This window comes from Carex rostrata, chromosome 6 (genome assembly GCF_964058835.1).
Source record: "Carex rostrata chromosome 6, lpCarRost1.2, whole genome shotgun sequence".
Taxonomy (NCBI): Eukaryota; Viridiplantae; Streptophyta; class Magnoliopsida; order Poales; family Cyperaceae; genus Carex; species Carex rostrata.
Genome location: NC_135923.1, coordinates 11986275 through 12006320, shown reverse-complemented (window position 1 = coordinate 12006320; position 20046 = coordinate 11986275). Strand labels below are relative to the sequence as shown.

The window sequence follows — 20046 nt, the reverse complement described above, 5'->3', positions numbered from 1 at the left end:
AATCTAATTAAATAAATTTCTTCTTTCCTAAAACTTAAAAAGAATTGTAACGGATTTTCTAAGTTTCTAATTTACCGAATAATTATAATTTTATTCCTAGTGCTATATTTTATTTTATTTCTAAATCTCTAAATTTTATTATACATAATTTTATACATTATTTATATTACGAAATTTTTGTTTCGTTTTAGTCGGACATTAAATTTCTGAACGATCGTTAATTAAATTAAACTTTTCATTTAAGCAATTTGATCGATTTATCAATTTAATCAAGTTTTAAAAATTTCGGAATGTAACAAAAATAGTTGACCACATAGGTATAAATACTTCAGTGCATAGATATAAATACTTGTAATACTTGATATTAATACTTTTAAATGTCAGCAGTGTCATATGTGAAAAATACTAGGTATAAATACTTGTGTGATGACGAGCTCGAAAGTATGTCATCATGGATCTCATTTGAAAGATAAAATTGCATAGAAGACGCCGTGGTTTTAGATTCGTAAAATTCCTTATAGATCGTGAGAAATGTGGACGAGATTGAACAAATAAAATTGGAGGGATAATGGAGGGATGAGAGTGGGAGGACAATTATCAGGGCCCAAAAAAATAATCGAGAAATTTTAATTTTCAATTTAGGGAGAATTTCATATATACCACTCAAAAACTGTGAAATTACGTATTTACCATTCAAATTTATGTAATTACATATATACCATCTAAAAAATCTGATAACTCACACATTTACCCAATATAACTTTAGTATATATCAAATATACCCAAAATTCAGATTAATTATGTTTAACATTCTTTTTTTTTTGAAATGTTATGTTTAACATTCTTAAAACTATAATTAATCAAGAATTAACTTAGCACTCTTTCTTTCTCTCCCTAGATTTCTTCTTTATACCCAATACGAGATTAAAAACAAATATAAACTAAATTATGTTCTTGTAAACTAGAAAGAGTATGAAATGAAATAACTCTAATTTTATTTTACTACCTCGTCATTTCTGTCATTTATAGAGTTAAGAGTTATATAATATTATCTGGCTTTGGCTGAAAGATTATGCTATAGATCTACTAGATTTTGAGTTTGCTTGATGGGAAGAAAGTTTTAGCAGGGCAGGAGAGGAGAAGGCGGGAGAGACATTAGGTTTTAGCATCAAAAAAAGAGGAATTCTGATCGTAGATGGGAAAGGAGTTAATTTAATTATTAATTATATTGTTTATAATATTAAACTTAATTAATCTCTAATTAATCTCAGATTTTGATTAATTGGATAAATATGTGAGTTATTAGAATTTTAGATGGTAAATATGTAATTACAGAATTTTTGATGATAAGTGCATAATTTCACAGTTTTTGAGTGGTATATACGAAATTCTCCCTTTTAAATTCCGTATGCGATACTGCTCACGATCGGTACCCGGACCGGTTTGTTTTGTTCGGTCTCCTACTCCCAACTACACCAAATTAGTTCACATATCTTTCCTTCTTACACCGAAGTCTAATCTACAGTCGAAACACCCTGAGTCAGTGACTGAAAGAATTATGAACCGGGTGTTTTTAAGTTTTGAGAAGTAGACCGGCTATTATTATACTCAACCGCGAAGAGCCTCCAGCTTTAATTGATCTTGTTCTCCTCTGTTTTGGAAGTAATGTAGACGTCCAGTTCTGTGAATGTGGAATAGCTCCTGTGTAAGGAAATGGAGATGAGAGGCAGAGTTCTTTGATTACACTGGGCCGGCCAACGCTCTACTACCCGGGTCCACTAAAGCTGAATCCGTGTCCGCTTCTAATAAAAGACCGTTTTATGGGCTGCTGCTACTCAACTGTCCTCCATTCGATTCCTCTCTCTCTCTCTCTCTCTCTCTCTCTGCCTCGCGGTCTGAGTGAGAGATTTGTTTTCTCTCTCTTCATTGGTCTCCTGGGTACCGCTTTGTTGCTATACATAGCTCGAACGAGATGAAGGTGACGCTGGTGTCGCGTAACGGCCGTGAGGTAGTCAAAGGCGGAATCGAGCTCGACGAGTCGGTAATTCTCATTCTTTCGTGTTTTTATTTGCCAATTTTCTCTCCAATTTCGGGATCATTTTCATGTCTGTTTAGGTAGGGAGCTGAGTTGGTCTCTGTGTGTGTGTGTGTTTTGAATTATGAAGATAACTGATTGATTTATACTGTTCTGGCGTGATCGCAGGCAACCGTCAAGGATCTCCAGGAGACAATCCATGCCCGAAGTAAGTACAAATACTGACAAAAAAATAAAGTATGAAATTGCTAATTTTTCTTTTTGTGAGTGACTGAGTAAGCTATCTGCCTTAGAGAGAATTTGTAATTTTTAGATATGCGTTATTAATCTGGGTAATTTGGTTCCTCTGTCTATTACCGCCTTTTAAAGGCATTATATTAGTTTGCCAAAGATTGGGTGAATCTGGCTGTCTGCACAATTATTTGGGTTTTTATCTCAAAAAAAAAAAATTATTTGGGTTTTTGATATACTTAAATTAATTATTTACAATTAGTCTTGCAGAACGGTTATGATATAAACTAGACTGTAACACTACTAATTTGATTGAGAAAAGTGGTTTGGTTCCTGAACTCATAAATCCTGATCAACTGTAATGAAATCAGTATGTCTGTAGTAAATATACTTGCCTATGAATTGATGTTTTCCTACTTTTGAAAGTGACAGTTTTCTTATGACATGGTCAAAAGTAGTGTTATTGAAAAAGAGTGACCAGTCCTCATACATGTTTTCAGATAGTAACTTTCTGCAAAGCACGGGGAAATCGTTTGCTTATTTTGAGCGCTAAACAATATGTAACATTTTTTCATGGACATGATTTTCATTCCATGATCTCACTTTAATGTACTTTTCATACAACAGCCAAGAAATACTATCCCTCTAGACAGAGGCTAACTCTCCCAGCAAAACCGGGTGGGTCGGCCAAACCCATAGTTCTCAGCCCAAAATCCAAGCTGTTGGACTACTGTGAGAAGGGCAAATCTGACAATTTAACTGTGGTATTCAAGGACCTGGGCCCACAAGTCTCATACCGCACCCTCTTCTTCTTTGAGTACCTGGGCCCCTTGGTCATCTACCCCCTCTTCTACTACTTGCCCCTTTACAAATACTTCGGGTATGCTGATACTGACCGTACCATCCACCAGGTACAGACTTATGCCATGTACTACTGGTGCCTCCATTACTCCAAGAGAATTCTTGAGACCTTTTTCGTTCACCGGTTCAGCCACGCCACCTCACCTCTCTCCAATGTATTTCGCAACTGCTTATATTACTGGACCTTTGGTGCATACGTCGCATATTATGTGAACCACCCACTCTACACACCCGTGGGTGAGACTCAGTGGAAAATTGGATTTGCATTTGGCTTGCTCTGCCAGGTGGCAAACTTCTACTGCCACATAATTCTGAGGAGTCTGAGAAGTCCCAGTGGTAATGGGGGCTACCAGATACCAAAAGGTTTCCTGTTTAATATTGTCACTTGTGCCAATTACACAACAGAGATATACCAGTGGCTCGGGTTCAACATTGCCACACAGACAGTTGCAGGGTACGTTTTTCTTGTGGTGGCCACATCAATCATGACCAATTGGGCCATGGGGAAACACCGCCGCCTCAGGAAGGTAAAATAAAGTTTTTTTTTTCTTCTGGTTTTTGGTTTTTTTTGTTCAGTATTTGATTGTACCCATATTGGTTTCAAAACTGGCTTTTGTGAAACTTGTTAAAAAGGCCCAGGAGGGACACACCAACTGGGGTCGGTACCTATTGCCCATGTTATCAGCTTTTTTTTTTGGTACAAAGTAATTGTGTCGTTTTTATTGCCTGCTCAATGCATGACACATTTGTCCTGTGCCATTGTTGTTGCCTTCCCTGCAAAACCTTAAAATGTATACATATTCAATTGTGAAACTGAAAGGTACCATGCCTGACCAGAAAAATTGGAAATATTACATGACCCATAAAAAACTGTTAATTAATAAACTGAAAAGTTGGAAATATCACATGACCCATAAAGAACTGATAATTAATAAGCTGTAATTCTATCCCTCCCTCGCCAGTCTAATCGAAAGATGCCTGAATCACACCCCTTGTTCCTCAATGTATCTCTGGCATAAATGATGAGGCAATGTAATTGGCTATGTCTAGGGAAATACCAAAAACATGAAATTGCATTGTTTGATTTATCAAGGTTTTTGATGTGTTTCTCATGTAGTACTTGAAGTCCTCAATGTTTTTGTGGGAATAAAATAATTTCTGTTACTCTGGATCTCAATTGGTAATTTTATGTTTTCAAATGCGCAGCTATTTGACGGAAAAGAAGGCCGGCCAAAGTACCCGAGACGCTGGGTTATTCTCCCTCCTTTCTTCTAAGCATCCAGTGGCTTTGTTTGCTCTGCTACTTCCATTTTTAGTTTCTTTAGTCTCTCTCTCTCTCTCTAAGATGTGTTCTATTCAGAAGTTACGCTGTTTGGTTGAATTTTTTTTTTGTTAGCAGTAAGGATTTATCACACTGGGCTGTTGAACTTCGGCCAAGACCAGGCTCTCTTTTAGTTAATCCAAGAATATTATGTTTTAATTTGTATCTTGTTATTTTGTAGTTAGTATACTGTTGTGATGGTTCTTGGCTACCATTATCTGATGTGCTGTGTTTATTGAATTTATATGGCTGTTCCGTAATCCCCATTTATCTATTTTTATCTTTTATTTAAATATTATAAAAATTGTATTGATCGATATACCCTTCATCTCTCCACTTCTCTTTCTCTTTGATGGACCCAGATGCTTTTTAATTGAGGTTCCTCATCCCTGTCTCTCTCTCTCATTTTTTTTTTTTTTAAAACCTTTGATATTGGATATCAAGCGTCAGCTCTATATATATGTATGTATGTATATATATATATATATATACACACATATATATATATGAGTTAGGCTGGGGTGCTATGGATAGCATAGTGGCCTCTATGTTACGGCTCAATATTCGAGTTTTCAAAATCCAAACGGTCGATCCGAACCGTTCATCTTATTCTCCATATTAATATCTGCTTGGAGACCAAATTTTATATTTTTCTGAATTTTTTTACTATTTATTAAATATTTTACAAAATTGTTGATCCAACGGTGGCTGCACAAAACAGTAAAACCGTTGGATTAGCGATTTTCAAAGTGGCTTAATAAATAGTCAAAAAATTCAGAAAATTATAAAATTTGGTCTCCAAGCAGATATTAATATGGAGAATAAGATGAACGGTTCGGATCGACCGTTTGGATTTTGAAAACTCGAATATTGAGCCGTAGCATAGAGGCCACTATGCTATCCATAGCACCCCAGCCTAACTCTATATATATATATATATATATATATGAGTAGAACTAGGGTGCTCTTAAGCTCACCAAAGTGTTTGGTGAGCTTGACTCTAAAACCCATCAAATCAATTTCAAATGACGAATCCGAACCGTTAGAACCCGCCTACTTTACGTGTGATGCATCTACATGTGAAATTTTTAAACATTCGAATTAGTTTAGTATAAAGTCAATCGGTCAAAATTAGAAGGTTAATAAATTAATTTTGGTGCATTCATTTTTTGAACGTTTTTTGACCGCTTGACTTTATAATAAATTAATTTGAATGTTTAAAAATTTCACATGTAGACGCATCACACGTAAGGTAGGCGGGTTTCAACGGTTCGGATTCGTCATTTGAAATTGATTTGATGGGTTTTAGAGTCAAGCTCACCAAATACTTTGGTGAGCTTAAGAGCACCCTAGTTCTACTCATATATATATATATATATATATATATATATATATATATATATATATATATATATATATATATGTATGTATAGAGATAGGCTAATGTGCTTCCATAAGCACTTGGCCCGAAGTGCTGCTACCCCATTTTCGATTTTTCAAAATCCAAACAGTCGATCCGAACTGTTCATCTTATTCTCCATATTAATATCTGCTTGGAGACCAAATTTTACATTTTTTGAAATTTTTTTGCTATTTATTAAGCCACTTTGAAAATCGCTGATCCAACGGTGAACCCCTGATTTTACTGTTTGGAAAGCCACCGTTGGATCAGCGATTTTCAAAGTGGCTTAATAAATAGCAAAAAAATTCCAAAAATTGTAAAATTTGGTCTCCAAGCAGATATTAATATGGAGAACAAGATGAACGGTTCAGATCGACTGTTTGGATTTTGAAAAATTGAAAATGGGGTGGCAGCACTTTGGGCCAAGTGCTTATGAAAGCACATTAGCCTATCTCTGTATGTATATATATGTATGTATATATAGAGATGGGATATGGTGCATTGCAATGCATGAACCCCCTTATGCATTGCATTATAATCACGGATTTAAAGTCCAAACGACCGATTCGAACCGTTAAATGTTTAATCCATATTGAAATGTGCTTGGAGACCAAATTTTACATTTTTTGGAATTTTTTTACTATTTATTAAGCATTTTTGAAAATTGCTGTTTTGCTGTGAACAGTAAAAAACAGTAAAATTTTCTGGACCATCAGATCAGCGACATTCAAAATTGCTTAATAAATAGTAAAAAAATTCCAAAAAATGTAAAATTTGGTCCCCAAGCACATATTAATATGAAGAACAAGATGAACGGTTCAGATTGGTCGTTTGGTCTTTAAATCCATAATTAATATTGCAATGCATAAGAGGGTTCATGCATTGCAATGCACCATAGCCCATCTCTGTATATATATATGTATATATATGTATGTATATATATATATATAGAGAGAGAGAGAGAGAGAGAGAGATAGGCTAATGTGCTTTCGGTAGCATATGGGTTGAAATACACACGGTCCAAATTTGAAATTTCAAAATTCAAAAAGTCGATCTGAACCGTTCATCTTGTTCTCCATATTAATATGTGCTTGGAGACCAAATTTTACATTTTTATGAATTTTTTTACTATTTATTAAGCCACTTTGAAAATCGCTAATCCAACGGTTTTACTGTTTTGTTAAGCCACCGTTAGATCAGCAATTTTTCAAGTGGCTTAATAAATAGTAAAAAATTTCAGAAAAATGTAAAATTTGGTCTCCAAGCACATATTAATATGGAGAACAAGATGAAAGGTTCAGATCGACTTTTTGAATTTTGAAATTTCAAATTTGAACCGTGTGTATTTCGACCCATATGCTACCGAAAGCACATTAGCCTATCTCTCTCTCTCTCTCTCTCTCTCTCTCTCTCTATATATATATATATATAGGGTAAGGCTACGGTGCTATGGGTTGCATAGAGACCTACGGTGCTACGGCTCAATATTCGAGTTTTCAAAATCTAAACGGTCGATTCGAACCGTTCATCTTATTCTCCATATTAATATGTGTTTGGAGACCAAATTTTATATTTTTTGAAAAAAATTTACTATTTTTTCAGATAGGTAGAAAATCACTTGATCTAAAAAATTATGCACCATTCATATAATTTAACAAAAGCACAGCCGAATGCAGTGAAACAATCATATAATTTAAACATATAAAGGAAAGCGTTTAATCAACTGCATTCAAGTGTTTAACTTTCATTGTAAATGAGTTAAATTTTTATTTTTTAAAACAAAACGAATCCCCGAATTTGTCCCCGAGCAAAAATTTACATTTCTAAATTTGAACCAATTCCCAAGCGCGTCCCCGATCACGAAATTTACAACTCTAAATTTGTACTAATCCCCGAGGGTGTCCCCCAGCACATTTTTTTTTCATTTGTGCATAATGTGCCAAGAACAGTACCTGTGAACAAGTAAAGCATGTAAACCAATATGTATTGGCAAGCAAACAACATAAACAAAGCATTGAAAATTTGTACATGAAGCAAACAACATGTGTTTACAAACACATTTTAAATCATATAAACATGTGTTTACAAACATGGAAAACTCTGTGTTTACAAACATATAAACACATGGGTAGTAGGCAAGTTTGTCTAGAGTTTAGAAGTGCTGCTGGGAATTTTTCAGTTTGACCCCTATGTTTTATTAGATAAGGTATTCCAAACTATACTGGCTCAGAACCCTCTTAAAGTCTAAACACTGAAAATAATTGGTTGAAACATTAAGAGCTTTTTCACTAATTTGTTTTTCTTTGTTGTCCTTCATAACTACATAGTTTCTAAATTCTTCACTTTAGAGGTAAATAAACTTGTATTATTGCAGATGTGGATCAAGCCAGACATATAAAGGCAAACACTGGAACAGTCGGTGTAAGAGACATCGAGATAGAAGATGATAGGTATAACTACAAATTTTCATCAAAATTGTCTCATTAAACCTGTTAGGTAATGTTTTCTCATTCTATTTCTCAATTGATCATTATTCTCAATTGTTTTCATGATACGTTGAGCTGGTAAGCAATATATTTCATTTCTTTTTGAATTTTTATTGTTTATGGTAATTCAAACTTGATATTTCCCCATCTCTCTTCTCTAGTTAGGCATTTAATTATAGTTACTGTTGAATCCGATATATGGTTGATTTTTCTTAGAATTCACTGTTATGTGCTGGAAATTTTGCTCAATTTCCCTTCTAACAACATTTTTTGCATTTAATTATCCAATTTGCTTGGCGTGATGTGCTGAACATTTTTTGCATTTAATTCAAGTGTTTAATTTTCATTGTAAATGAGTTAAATTCTTATACCTGTGAACAAGTAAAGCATGTAAACCAATATGTACTGGCAAGCAAACAATATAAACAAAGCATTGAAAATTTGTGCATGAAGCAAACAACATGTGTTTACAAACACATTTTAAAGCATATAAACCTGTGTTTACAAACACATTTTAAAGCATATAAACCTGTGTTTACAAACATTGAAAAATCTTCATTTAATATATTAGTTGTTCAAAATGAAGACTATTTTTTTAGTTATTAAATATCAAAAGCTGTTAATTTGTATAATTAAAATTAGAACAAATCCCCCACCGCGTCCCCGAGCTAACTGGGTTTAAATTGTACTTTAAAGTACGTTCAAGTACTTATAACTAGTTTAACTAGTTAAAGTACTTAAGTAGTTAATTAATGATTAGAGGATCGTTAACAATCTGGAGGACTAATTTGGGGATTGGTGATTACAACTGTTCCTAACAAACTGTCCACGAAATTAAAACACAGTACAAAAGCATGCAAAGCTAACGTTTAAAACAATTAAATTAAAACTACAATGCGTTAAAACAACAATTCGTTAATTAATGAAAAATTAATAAATTACCGTTATTAGCGGACGGTTAAACCCAGTTAAACCAGTTCGGGGACGGGCTCGGGTTTGGTGGCTCGGGGTACATGAACATTTCTCTAATAGGATATCAGTGGTGTCATGATTTTAATAAGAATAATAATATTTATCCCTACACTCGAAATTTTTAAATCTACCATAATAAAAAAAAGATAAACCAAAACAACACAATTTTTCGAAATTTCGAAATTTAGCATGGCCTCATCCTGTAGAAGCAAGCACTATTACGCGGGCCGCATCTAGAAAAAGCGGGCCATGATTTTGGGCCACATCTAGGCCCAGCAGCCGTGGCCGCATCTATTGAAGTGGCCACCCCTGCCCGAATCTAGGGGAAGTGGCCACCCCCCGGCCTATATATGGGGGCCGCTGGTGCCATTTTTCCTCACAATCTCTGGTTTTTCAATCCCTTCAAATCGGGTAATTTTCTTCTTCTTTCTAATTTCAATTGTTAGTTTAGGTTAGGAGTAGGAGTAGGAGTAGGATTATGATTAGGATTATGATTTAGGATTTAGGGTTTAAAATTTGTGATTAAGATATTGACCAAAGTAAATATCAAATTGTACCAAACTTAGTTATTAACCAAAATAAGTATTGAATTGTACTAAAATTAGTTATTAACCAAAATAAATATCGAACTGTACCAAAATTAGTTATATCTCAAAATAATTAGTTTATTTTACCAAAAGTACTTATTTTTACTAGACCAAGTAAATTAGGTCCAAATTTTAAGTAGCTGTCAAAATTAACACCGATCATGTTTAGACCAATAGGGAAATTATAAATAGGTTAATTGTGAGGAAATTTAATTACAAATCCTAATAAAAGACCAAAATATAAAATACAACATGGCATCTACGAGAGATATACTGTCTTCTAGTAGGGATGCACCTTCTTCTAGTCGAGGTGCAATCACTATACCCACTCCAGCTGAGATGTCACAGTACGTCCAGGAGGCGTTAGCATCTGTGGTCCCCGGTATCCAGCACCGCACTGATCGGGTATCAGACTTTCTCTGGTACCCGAACGCGAAGCACCGTATCTCAGAGGCTGCCAGTGGGGTAAGTTTTATATCATTAATAAAATTATAATTTTATTTCTAATTTTATTTACATTAATATTTGAATGATCTGACCTTTTTTTAATTTAAGGACTAGATGCAGTTACGGTACGCCACAACAAGATGTGGCTTAAGTACCAGACGGCCTATGCAGGTACGTTGCGTGCCATGAGATTACACCAGCTATCCCAGATAGCCGAGGAGAATGCCGACGAGGGATTGTCGTTTGGGCTCATTGAGCGATGGTGTCCTGAGACCCACTCATTTCATCTCCCCCATGCTGAGATGACAGTCACCCTACAGGATGTCATCTATCTGTGGGGCATGACTATTGTCGGGGAGCTTGTGATGGGTGTTGAGTACGGGGATTTCAGGTCCTTGTGTGAGGAGTTGCTGGGGATACCGCACGCTAATCTGCAGAAAGAGAAGAAGAAAAGAGGCACAAAGATGCCGATTAGTGAGGACCTATGGCGACAACTTCATTTTGCCAGGGACATCTCTCCGGGCAGAGACTGGGCGCACTGGCACGCAAAATATGTCCAGCTGGCATCTGCACCCAACCCATCCATAGTTGAAGAGCACCCTCGCATGGATGTATCACCAGTGTAAGAATATGACTTTTTTATGTCTCTATTTAATCTTTATGATTGTAATATATGACTTTTAAAAAAAAAATACATGCCATATAGAGATTGGTATCAGGAGTGTGGCGCGTACACGGTGTATCTGGAGGGGCGTATCACTGACAACCCTCAGGAGCCGGCACCGAGGCCGAAAGATCGGAGAGGACGGGTTCACGTATCATTCCAGCCGGCGCACCGTTTGCATCTACGGTATGTTTACTTTAAAAAACTTGCAATATTTACATATGTACAACATTTATATACTCTCATTTTTGCAGGCCTTATATCTGGTGAAGAGCTGCGTCATAGCGGCGACAATGGACACAGTGCGGGACTGAAAGAGGTTCGGGAAAGCCATCCTCAAGCACAATATACCTGCGGTGTGCCAATGTGGGTACAAGACGCGCCTTGACTCTCTCTTGAGATGTGCAGGATTGCCTGGATGTGACGCCATTGATGACATATCAGATGAGCCAGATATCTACGTCTGATACGCTGGTGATGAGTCTATTTGGGTCTCAAACCATTACAATGGTTAAGATAGTGTTGCAACGGAACAATTCATATCTGAAATTTCACAGACTAATCGATTTATTCTGTCATAACGGTAAATTAAATATTGTAACATAATAAATCAATTCGGACCACCTCAAAATCTTCAGAGAGTTCTGTTGTAACGCTTGACAAGCGTTAGGGTTTCCAGCACAACCAAACCTACCAACTGAGGCTAACCGTTACAATACTTATTCAAGCATTTCAACTATTGATGCTAGTTATCATTTTTTGTTTCTTTCTATATAAATAAAAGCAAAATCTAGGTTTGAGATAACAATTTAGCCCCCTCAAATTGCAATATTTCGTAATCTTTTCAAATATATAATTATCCATTGCTGCTTGTGCATCAAACTTCAATATCCTTACAATAATCTCAAGCATACTATGTTGGATTGTGTCATAATCTACTTGTTGGTTTGAGTAGATTTACAAAACATATATTTATTAATTTTTACAGTTTTCTTGTCTTGAGATATTGTACAGGTTAATGACTATAGAGATTGCAATATACACATCAAGTATGGATGTACAATTGCTACATTTATCAAGGATGAAGTCATGAAGCACTAGGCATTGGACAGCAGAAGCATCATCTCAAGATTAAGATTCTAAATCTGTAAAATTGGTAAAATAAGTTTCAAATTGATCTAAGTGAGGTCAACCATTGCAACGGATAATTTATCTGTGGTGCCACAAAACAATTCCTTAACAACGGTAGCATAACATATAAAATAGGTTGGCATCCCTGAATTTTCAGAGGCCAACCGTTATGGACCCATTACCACGGTTATCTACCGTTATGCATCCGTGGCAACAGTTAACGACTGTTAGGGTTAACGACAACCAAACCCAGTCGTAAGATGGCCAACCGTTATAACGGTTAAGGTCAAATTACTTCATTCTGGTCAGCTCTCTATAAATAGAAATTTGGGTTTGGATTATCACTCTAGCCGCCCCTAACTTCAAATCACGAATTTTCAGATCTAGAAAAAACCATTGCTGCTTATGCACTTCAACTTCAATATTCATATTCAATCTAAAACTTATTCAACAAATACTCAATCAATTAGAGTGATCCTACGTGATCAACCTTCTCACCTATACACTAGAGCCTTTGTTGCTTGCCTTTGAGCATTTGTTGCTCACCTTGTTCAACCTTGAGCCTTTAGTGCTCGTGAGTCATTCCGTGCTTGAGTCGTGTGATTTTCCAGAAGCTTTGTAAGGGTTCACCGGTTCCACATTATACTAATTTCTCATTGGATAAAGAAAGACGCGCCATCTCGAAGGTCGTAGGCCCCAGAGACGTAGGCGTTAGTGTCGAACTCCGTAAACAACTTTCGTGTCAAGTGTCTCTAAACTCTACTATTTACTTTCATATATTTTAGTTTAGATTAAATTTATTCGAGTTTTCGTCAAAAATAGCTTATAGACACGCTAGTTAATTTAACTTAGATTAAAAATTTGAAAAAGCCCTATTCACTCTCCTCTTAAGTGTCTTTGGGACCAACATACTCTACCATACTCAATCTTGTGTAAGAATTAGAGTAATTTGTGTGAGATCTCTTGTTTTTTCAAACACTAGAGCCTTTGCTCAAGAGACAATTTCATGCTAGGGCCGTGTGACTTCCCAAGGTTTGTAAGGGCTCACCGGTTTCACCTTGTACTCATTTCTCATTGGGTAAAGAAAGACGCGCCATCAAGAAGGTCGTGAAGCTCCGGAAACATAAGTGTTAGTGTCGAACTCCGTAATCATATCTCGCGTCAAGTGCCTCTTAACTCTTCTATTTACTTTACGTACACTTGTTTATTTTTAAGTTTCTTGTTTTCGCCAAGAACAACTTACGTACACACGTGATTTATTTGTATAGTTGAATATCAAACCATTTAAGGAAAAAATTTAAAAGGCTCCATATTCAACCCCCCTCTAGGTGTTCTTAGGGACAACAAACTCTGGTATTCTACCATATTCTCTCTTACCAGCATCACCACCTCCTTACTGTCATATCTGAAGATCCTTCTACACCTTTCTCTCCATAATTTTCTCATTTATCTTGATAGGATAGTTCATATATTATGCTTCTCACTTTTAATTTAATAAACATATTAGTTTAATATACCTAATATATTATATACTCTCAAAACTCATTTCATAATACGGTGTGAGTGAAAGATGTACAAGGATGTTTCAAGAAAAGAAGGCTAATCTTTATGAACTGCTTAGTCAGATTCAAGAGTAGTGGAGTCACACGCATTAGAAGTGCTAAAATCGCATCGTACAAGATGAATAAAAGTTTTACTTTCCCGACTGAGAAACTTCACCGCACTAACAAGATCGATCACGGTACCGCTGGAATCTATGGTACTGGTGGTAGCAGGGCAGGCAATTGTACCACTGGTACAATTATTGGTACATAATGGATGCGATCAGGGGCAAGTATCAATAATGCCGATGGTACAGCTGAAGTCAATCGCGCTTCTGGTAACGTTGGTACAGTTCTTGAGATCAAGATAAGGAGTTGCATGTTCTGCTAGAAGAACTGGTGGAAGAATGAATGGCACAACGTACTGGTAGAGGTGCATAAACAGTAAAGATGCATACTAGTAGGAGCACATACGGGTAGACGTGGATGATGTCAACATTGGTTTTCTTAAATTTTGTATTTCAAATTTTAGATTCTCAATGATCAGGTGTTCTTGAATCTTCAATGATCAGGAGAAAGGAACTGCTGAGATAGTTGAAGAGGTCAAGTTGGAATGGATGATGCTGCAAAAATGGACCAATTTAAAATAATCGAAGTTTGTAGCTCCAGGTCGCTGCTTAATCCTCAAAAGTCGGTTCACAGTTACTGGTTTACTGCTTGTCTTTTATTGGTTTTTTTTCAGTTTTTTCTTTTCTAGTTTTTACACTGTTTTTTTGTCTTTTTCTTTTCTGGTTTTTTACTGGTTTTTGTTGGTATTGAATGTTGCTAGTACGTTTCATTTTTTTTTTTTACTGTTTCTTTTGCTCAAATGTATTGAGCAATTATTTTCATGATTTATGAACAGATTTTGTTTGCAAATCTAAGATGGTTTGGACATGATTCAATGAATAAAATAGATAGAGACTTAGATCTCTATTTTTACTCAGAAAAAAAAAGGAAATTTATTTTTTGTTGTTGTGCACAATACCATGCGATAAGTTGAATTGTATATCATCACACACGTTTAACGTGTAGAAAAATTATTTGAATCTAAAATTTGTTGTGTATAAAATTTATTTTATAGAATTATCTTTTTCACTTGATATTTTTTTGGAATTGGAAATAAATTAGAAAAAAAAAATGATAATTTGCCGCAAGTCTGATGCTTGAAGTTTCACGTAAAAAAATAAAATAATGAAACACCGCGATTAGGGTAAAGAAAAAACTCCGGAAACTATCGTAAATGAAATTGGGAGATCTAATAGGCATGGGATCAAATCTGGTAGCATGTTTGCTCGGAGTCGCTTGATGCATTGAGATTCGTAATAATAGCTTTAACATCTGTGTGGATCAAGTACGTATGAATCTTGAGCGAATCATATAGTTTTGACCAACGACTGAATTTGATCTGATGCGATTTGCTCCAACTGCATCATAAGTCGGAATTGCTCTGCTAGGAAAAAAAAAAAATTAAGAAAAGATGGGTCAAGAAGATACTGTGTTATATGCGGAGCAGGTTCAATGCATATCATATCAAGGAGATATTAAGATATGTACGCTAAACTTTAATATCCGTACGCACTGGAATCAATTTTTGTGAGCACGAATCTTAAAGTGGATCAAACGATCCTTAAAAAATGAAAGGAATAAAAAAGGTAAGACGGAGTATTAAGATGTTAGTACAGTTTGTTGAATTATTATTTTTTTTGTCTTAAATTATTGAAAAATGATGGCGAACCCTAGTATGCCAGTTAAAAATAATAATAATTAATTCGTTTAATACAAGGTACATTCTTCTTCGCTCAAAATATCAACTTCCAGATTTTGAACGAATTCTGTATGAAATTTGAAACGAAAACATGAATTTTGTACTAGACGAGAAATCGAAAAAAAAAAAAAAATTGGTACCCCTATAAAAAAAATTCACAGCTGAAGACCTATAAATAACAAAATGCTGTGCGTATTATGTAAAATACACAAGATGTCGTTTCCGCGTATATTACTGGCATAAAGACATAAAGTCCACAAGACACACCACTATCTATTATTATATACCAACACGGCAACACCATCGATAACATAGCACACGTCAAATCCAATAAAGTTTATTAAGCAGTCGAACTAATCGAAGCAATTTAAAAATACAAATATTACCAACAAACAGAATTGGATAATTTTACTAGATTTAACTTTTGTTTGGATAGTTTTTGATAGTAACTATAAAAATATCACATTTTCATATCGTAAAAATTAACAGAAATTAGAATTGCCTTAAAATATAAATGCATAAATGTTGTCAGTGTTTTGGGAAGTTCAGTGTATATAAGACCACCTCCATCCCAATCACAAAATAATATCAATTAATCACAATATTAATTGCATAATGTTAAATAATTAATAATTTAGCAAGTTGGCTTATTTAGTAATTATGTTGAAATTGTCATATTATCTGTAGTTGTTTGTAAATATTATAAAAATCGGAATGTAAATATATATATAGGAAATTAGGAATGAAATACAGGATGAAGCTAACTTGAGATTGTTTAAGAGATAATTATTAGACTTGATGATGTAACAGTAACACACTTTTGAGAATTATATATATGAATAAAAATTCTCCAATAAGCGACTCGAATATAAAAATTAAACATGCATGCGGCCCCCTTGAAAACAATGCTAGTTTTGTCCATTTTCCAATCCATATACTTTAATTTATATTCCATTGCTTTCCCTATTATGATTTTTTTTTTCTTTGAAAGCGTGGTCAATATAGACATCTTATCAAATATTTTCCCAATTAAGACCTCGAATAAAATTTGATTAGAAGCCGGCATGCAAGCTGTCACTGTAGAATCGCAGCCACTAGCTTAAAAAAATATAACTTTATTTTATATCATAAAGAAAATTAATAAAGAAATTGTCTATGTCATTTTCCAGGTTTTCATACTTACAACTATATTTGTCTTGTACCGAAATTGAAATTAAGAGCGTTCAAATCTCTGTATTGTAGTCTTTTAGACTTCAGTCATGTCGCTAACAGAAGAAGAAAGAAAATACGAAGGGAGACGAAGCCTCGGTTAATAATTATTTTTATAACGCAACTTTTATATAACAGAATATTTGATCAATACAATAAATATCGCCGCATAATTAATGATAACAAAATGTCACACAATAATGTTTGAATTTGATAACAATAGCTTAAAATGATTGTATATATAAAAATAATAATTTTACATAATGATATTTGATTTTCATAACAAAATGTCACATATAATAGTCTTTGGAATATGAGATTGACTTGGGTGAGCCATGGAGCACCAAGCGTTTGTACTCTACGTCATATTTTCATTTTGAAAATTCAAATGACCGATCCGAACCGTTAGATGTGATATCTATATTGAAATGTGCTTGGAGACTAAATTTTACATTTTTTGGAATTTTTTATTATTTATTAAGCTACTTTGAAAATGGCTGTTTTACTGTGAACAATAAAAAACAGTAAAAATTTCTGGACCGTTGGATCAGTGATTTTCAAAGTGGCTTAATAAATAGTAAAAAAATTCCAAAAAATGTAAAATTTGGTCTCCAAGCACATTTCAATATGGAGATCATGTTGAGCGGTTCGAATCAGTTGTTTGGATTTTCAAAATAGCTAAAATGAGCCATGGAGCACCAACATGATATAGGTCATGGCTCATTTTAGCCATCTCCTTGGAATATATATATATATATATATATATATAGAGAGAGAGAGAGAGAGAGAGAGAGTGGCTATGCTCAAATCGATTTTTCCTGGGCCCAGGAACAAACGACTCGGTTTTTATATTTTCAAAGTTCAAACAGCCGATCCAAACTGTTAGATATTTAATCTATATTAAAATGTGCTTGGAGACCAAATTTTACATTTTTTAGAATTTTTTTACTATTTATTAAGATAGTTTGAAAGTCGCTGTTTTTTTATGGTGCAGAATTTTAATAAAAACAGCGACTTTCAAACCATCTTAATAAATAGTAAAAAAATTTCAAAAAATGTAAAATTTGGTCTCCAAGCACATTTTAATATAGATTAAACATCTAACGGTTTAGATCGGCTGTTTGAACTTTGAAAATATGAAAACCGATTCGTTTGTTCCTGGGCCCAGGAAAAATTGATTTGAGCATAGCCACTCTCTCTCTCTTTATATATATATATGTGTGTGTGTGTGTGTGTGTGTGTGTGGTACGGCTAATTTGCTGCCGGCATCATTTTAGCCGGAGGTGCTGCCGCCCTTTTTTATTTTTGTGATGTCCAAACAACAAATCCAAACCGTTAGATGTTTAATCTATATTATAATCTACTTGGAGACCAAATTTTACATTTTTTTTGGAATTTTTTTACTATTTATTAAGCTGGTTTGAAAACCGCTGATTTCAGTAAATTTCTGCAGCATTGAAATCAGCGGTTTTCAAACCAGCTTAATAAATAGTAAAAAAATTCCAAAAAATGTAAAATTTGGTCTCCATGTAGATTATAGTATAGATTAAACATCTAACGGTTTGGATTTGTTGTTTGGACATCACAAAATAAAAAAAGGCTGGCAGCACCGCCGGCATAAATGCTACCGGCAGCAAATTAGCCACAGCCTATATATATATATATATATATCTATGTGTGTGTGTGGGGGGGGACGTGTATGTGTGTGTGTGTGTGTATACATATAGAGTCCGATTAATGTCATAACGTTATAATTTCAATCTAAGTTATAACAAGTCAGTTTTTGAGATTTCAAAGTCCAAATAGCCGATCCAAACTGCTCCACACAATCTCCATATTCATATGTGCTTGGAGACCAAATTTTACATTTTTTTTGGAATTTTTTTACTATTTATTAAGCCACTTTGAAAATTGCTAATCCAACGGCAATATTAAAACCAAAAGGCACTGTTGGATCAGCGATTTTCAAAGTGGCTTAATAAATAGTAAAAAAAATCTCAAAAAATGTAAAATTTGGTCTCTAAGCACATATTAATATGGAGAACAAGATGAACAGTTTGGATCGGTTATTCAGACTTTGAAATCTCAAAAACTGACTCGTTATAACTTAGGTTGAAATTATAACGTTATGACATTAGCCGGACTCTCTACATATATATATATATATATATAGAGAGAGAGAGAGATGGGCTATGGTGCATTGCAATGCATGAACCCCCTTATGCATTGCACTATAATCACAGATTTAAAGTCTAAACGACCGATCCAAACCGTTAGATGTTTAATCCATATAGAAATGTGCTTGGAGACCAAATTTTACATTTTTTGGAATTTTTTTACTATTTATTAAGCATTTTTGAAAATTTCTGTTTTGCTGTGAACAGTAAAAAACTGTAAAATTTTCTGGACCATCAGATCAGCGACTTTCAAAATTGCTTAATAAATAGTAAAAAAATTCCAAAAAATGTAAAATTTGGTCCCCAAGCACATATTAATATGAAGAACAAGATGAATGGTTCGGATTGGTCGTTTGGACTTTAAACCCATGATTTAGAGTGCAATGCATAAAAGGGTTCATGCATTGCAATGCACCATAGCCCATCTCTCTCTCTCTCTATATATATATATATGAGTTAGGCTGGGGTGCTATGGATAGCATAGTGGCCTCTATGCTACGGCTCAATATTCGAGTTTTCAAAATTCAAACGGTCGATCCGAATCGTTCATCTTATTCTCCATATTAATATCTGCTTGGAGACCAAATTTTACATTTTTCTGAATTTTTTTACTATTTATTAAGTATTTTACAAAATTGTTGATCCAATGGTGGCTGCACAAAACAGTAAAACCGTTGGATTAGCGATTTTCAAAGTGGCTTAATAAATAGTAAAAAAATTCAGAAAATTATAAAATTTGGTCTCCAAGCAGATATTAATATGGAGAATAAGATGAACGGTTCGGATCGACCGTTTGGATTTTGAAAACTCGAATATTGAGCCGTAGCATAGAGGCCACTATGCTATCCATAGCACCCCAGCCTAACTCTATATATATATATATATATGTATATATATATATATATATATATGAGTAATGCTACCATATATTGCAATGCATAGCCATTTTGGTACATTGGACTATAAATCACCGGATTCAAATTCCAAATAACTGATCCAAACCGTTCATCTTGTTTTCCATATTAATATGTGTTTGGAGACTAAATTTTATATTTTTTGGAATTTTTTTACTATTTATTAAGCCACTTTGAAAATTGCTGATCCAACAGTGCCTTTTGATTTTATTGTTACCGTTGGATCAGTGATTTTAAAAGTGGCTTAATAAATAGTAAAAA

The 20046-nt window shown here is 34.4% G+C and overlaps 1 protein-coding gene across 1 annotated transcript; it reads left to right on the top strand.

Moving 5' to 3' along the window:
- The first annotated feature begins 1831 nt into the window (after positions 1-1831).
- On the top strand, positions 1832-4686 carry CER10 (3-oxo-5-alpha-steroid 4-dehydrogenase family protein). The gene is made up of 4 exons (XM_078303710.1): positions 1832-2041; positions 2204-2243; positions 2894-3654; positions 4334-4686. Exons 1-4 carry the CDS (start codon positions 1973-1975, stop codon positions 4400-4402), a joined length of 939 nt encoding a protein of 312 aa, XP_078159836.1. The 5' UTR covers positions 1832-1972; the 3' UTR covers positions 4403-4686.
- The last annotated feature ends 15360 nt before the right edge of the window (positions 4687-20046 follow it).

Excerpts from the sequence above, each read along its gene's own strand:
- CER10 (XM_078303710.1), top strand. The coding sequence starts at position 1,973 with ATGAAGGTGACGCTGGTGTCGCGTAACGGCCGTGAGGTAGTCAAAGGC. Across the intron at positions 2,042-2,203 it reads GAATCGAGCTCGACGAGTCG|GCAACCGTCAAGGATCTCCA; the intron begins GTAATTCTCATT and ends GCGTGATCGCAG. Across the intron at positions 3,655-4,333 it reads AACACCGCCGCCTCAGGAAG|CTATTTGACGGAAAAGAAGG; the intron begins GTAAAATAAAGT and ends TCAAATGCGCAG.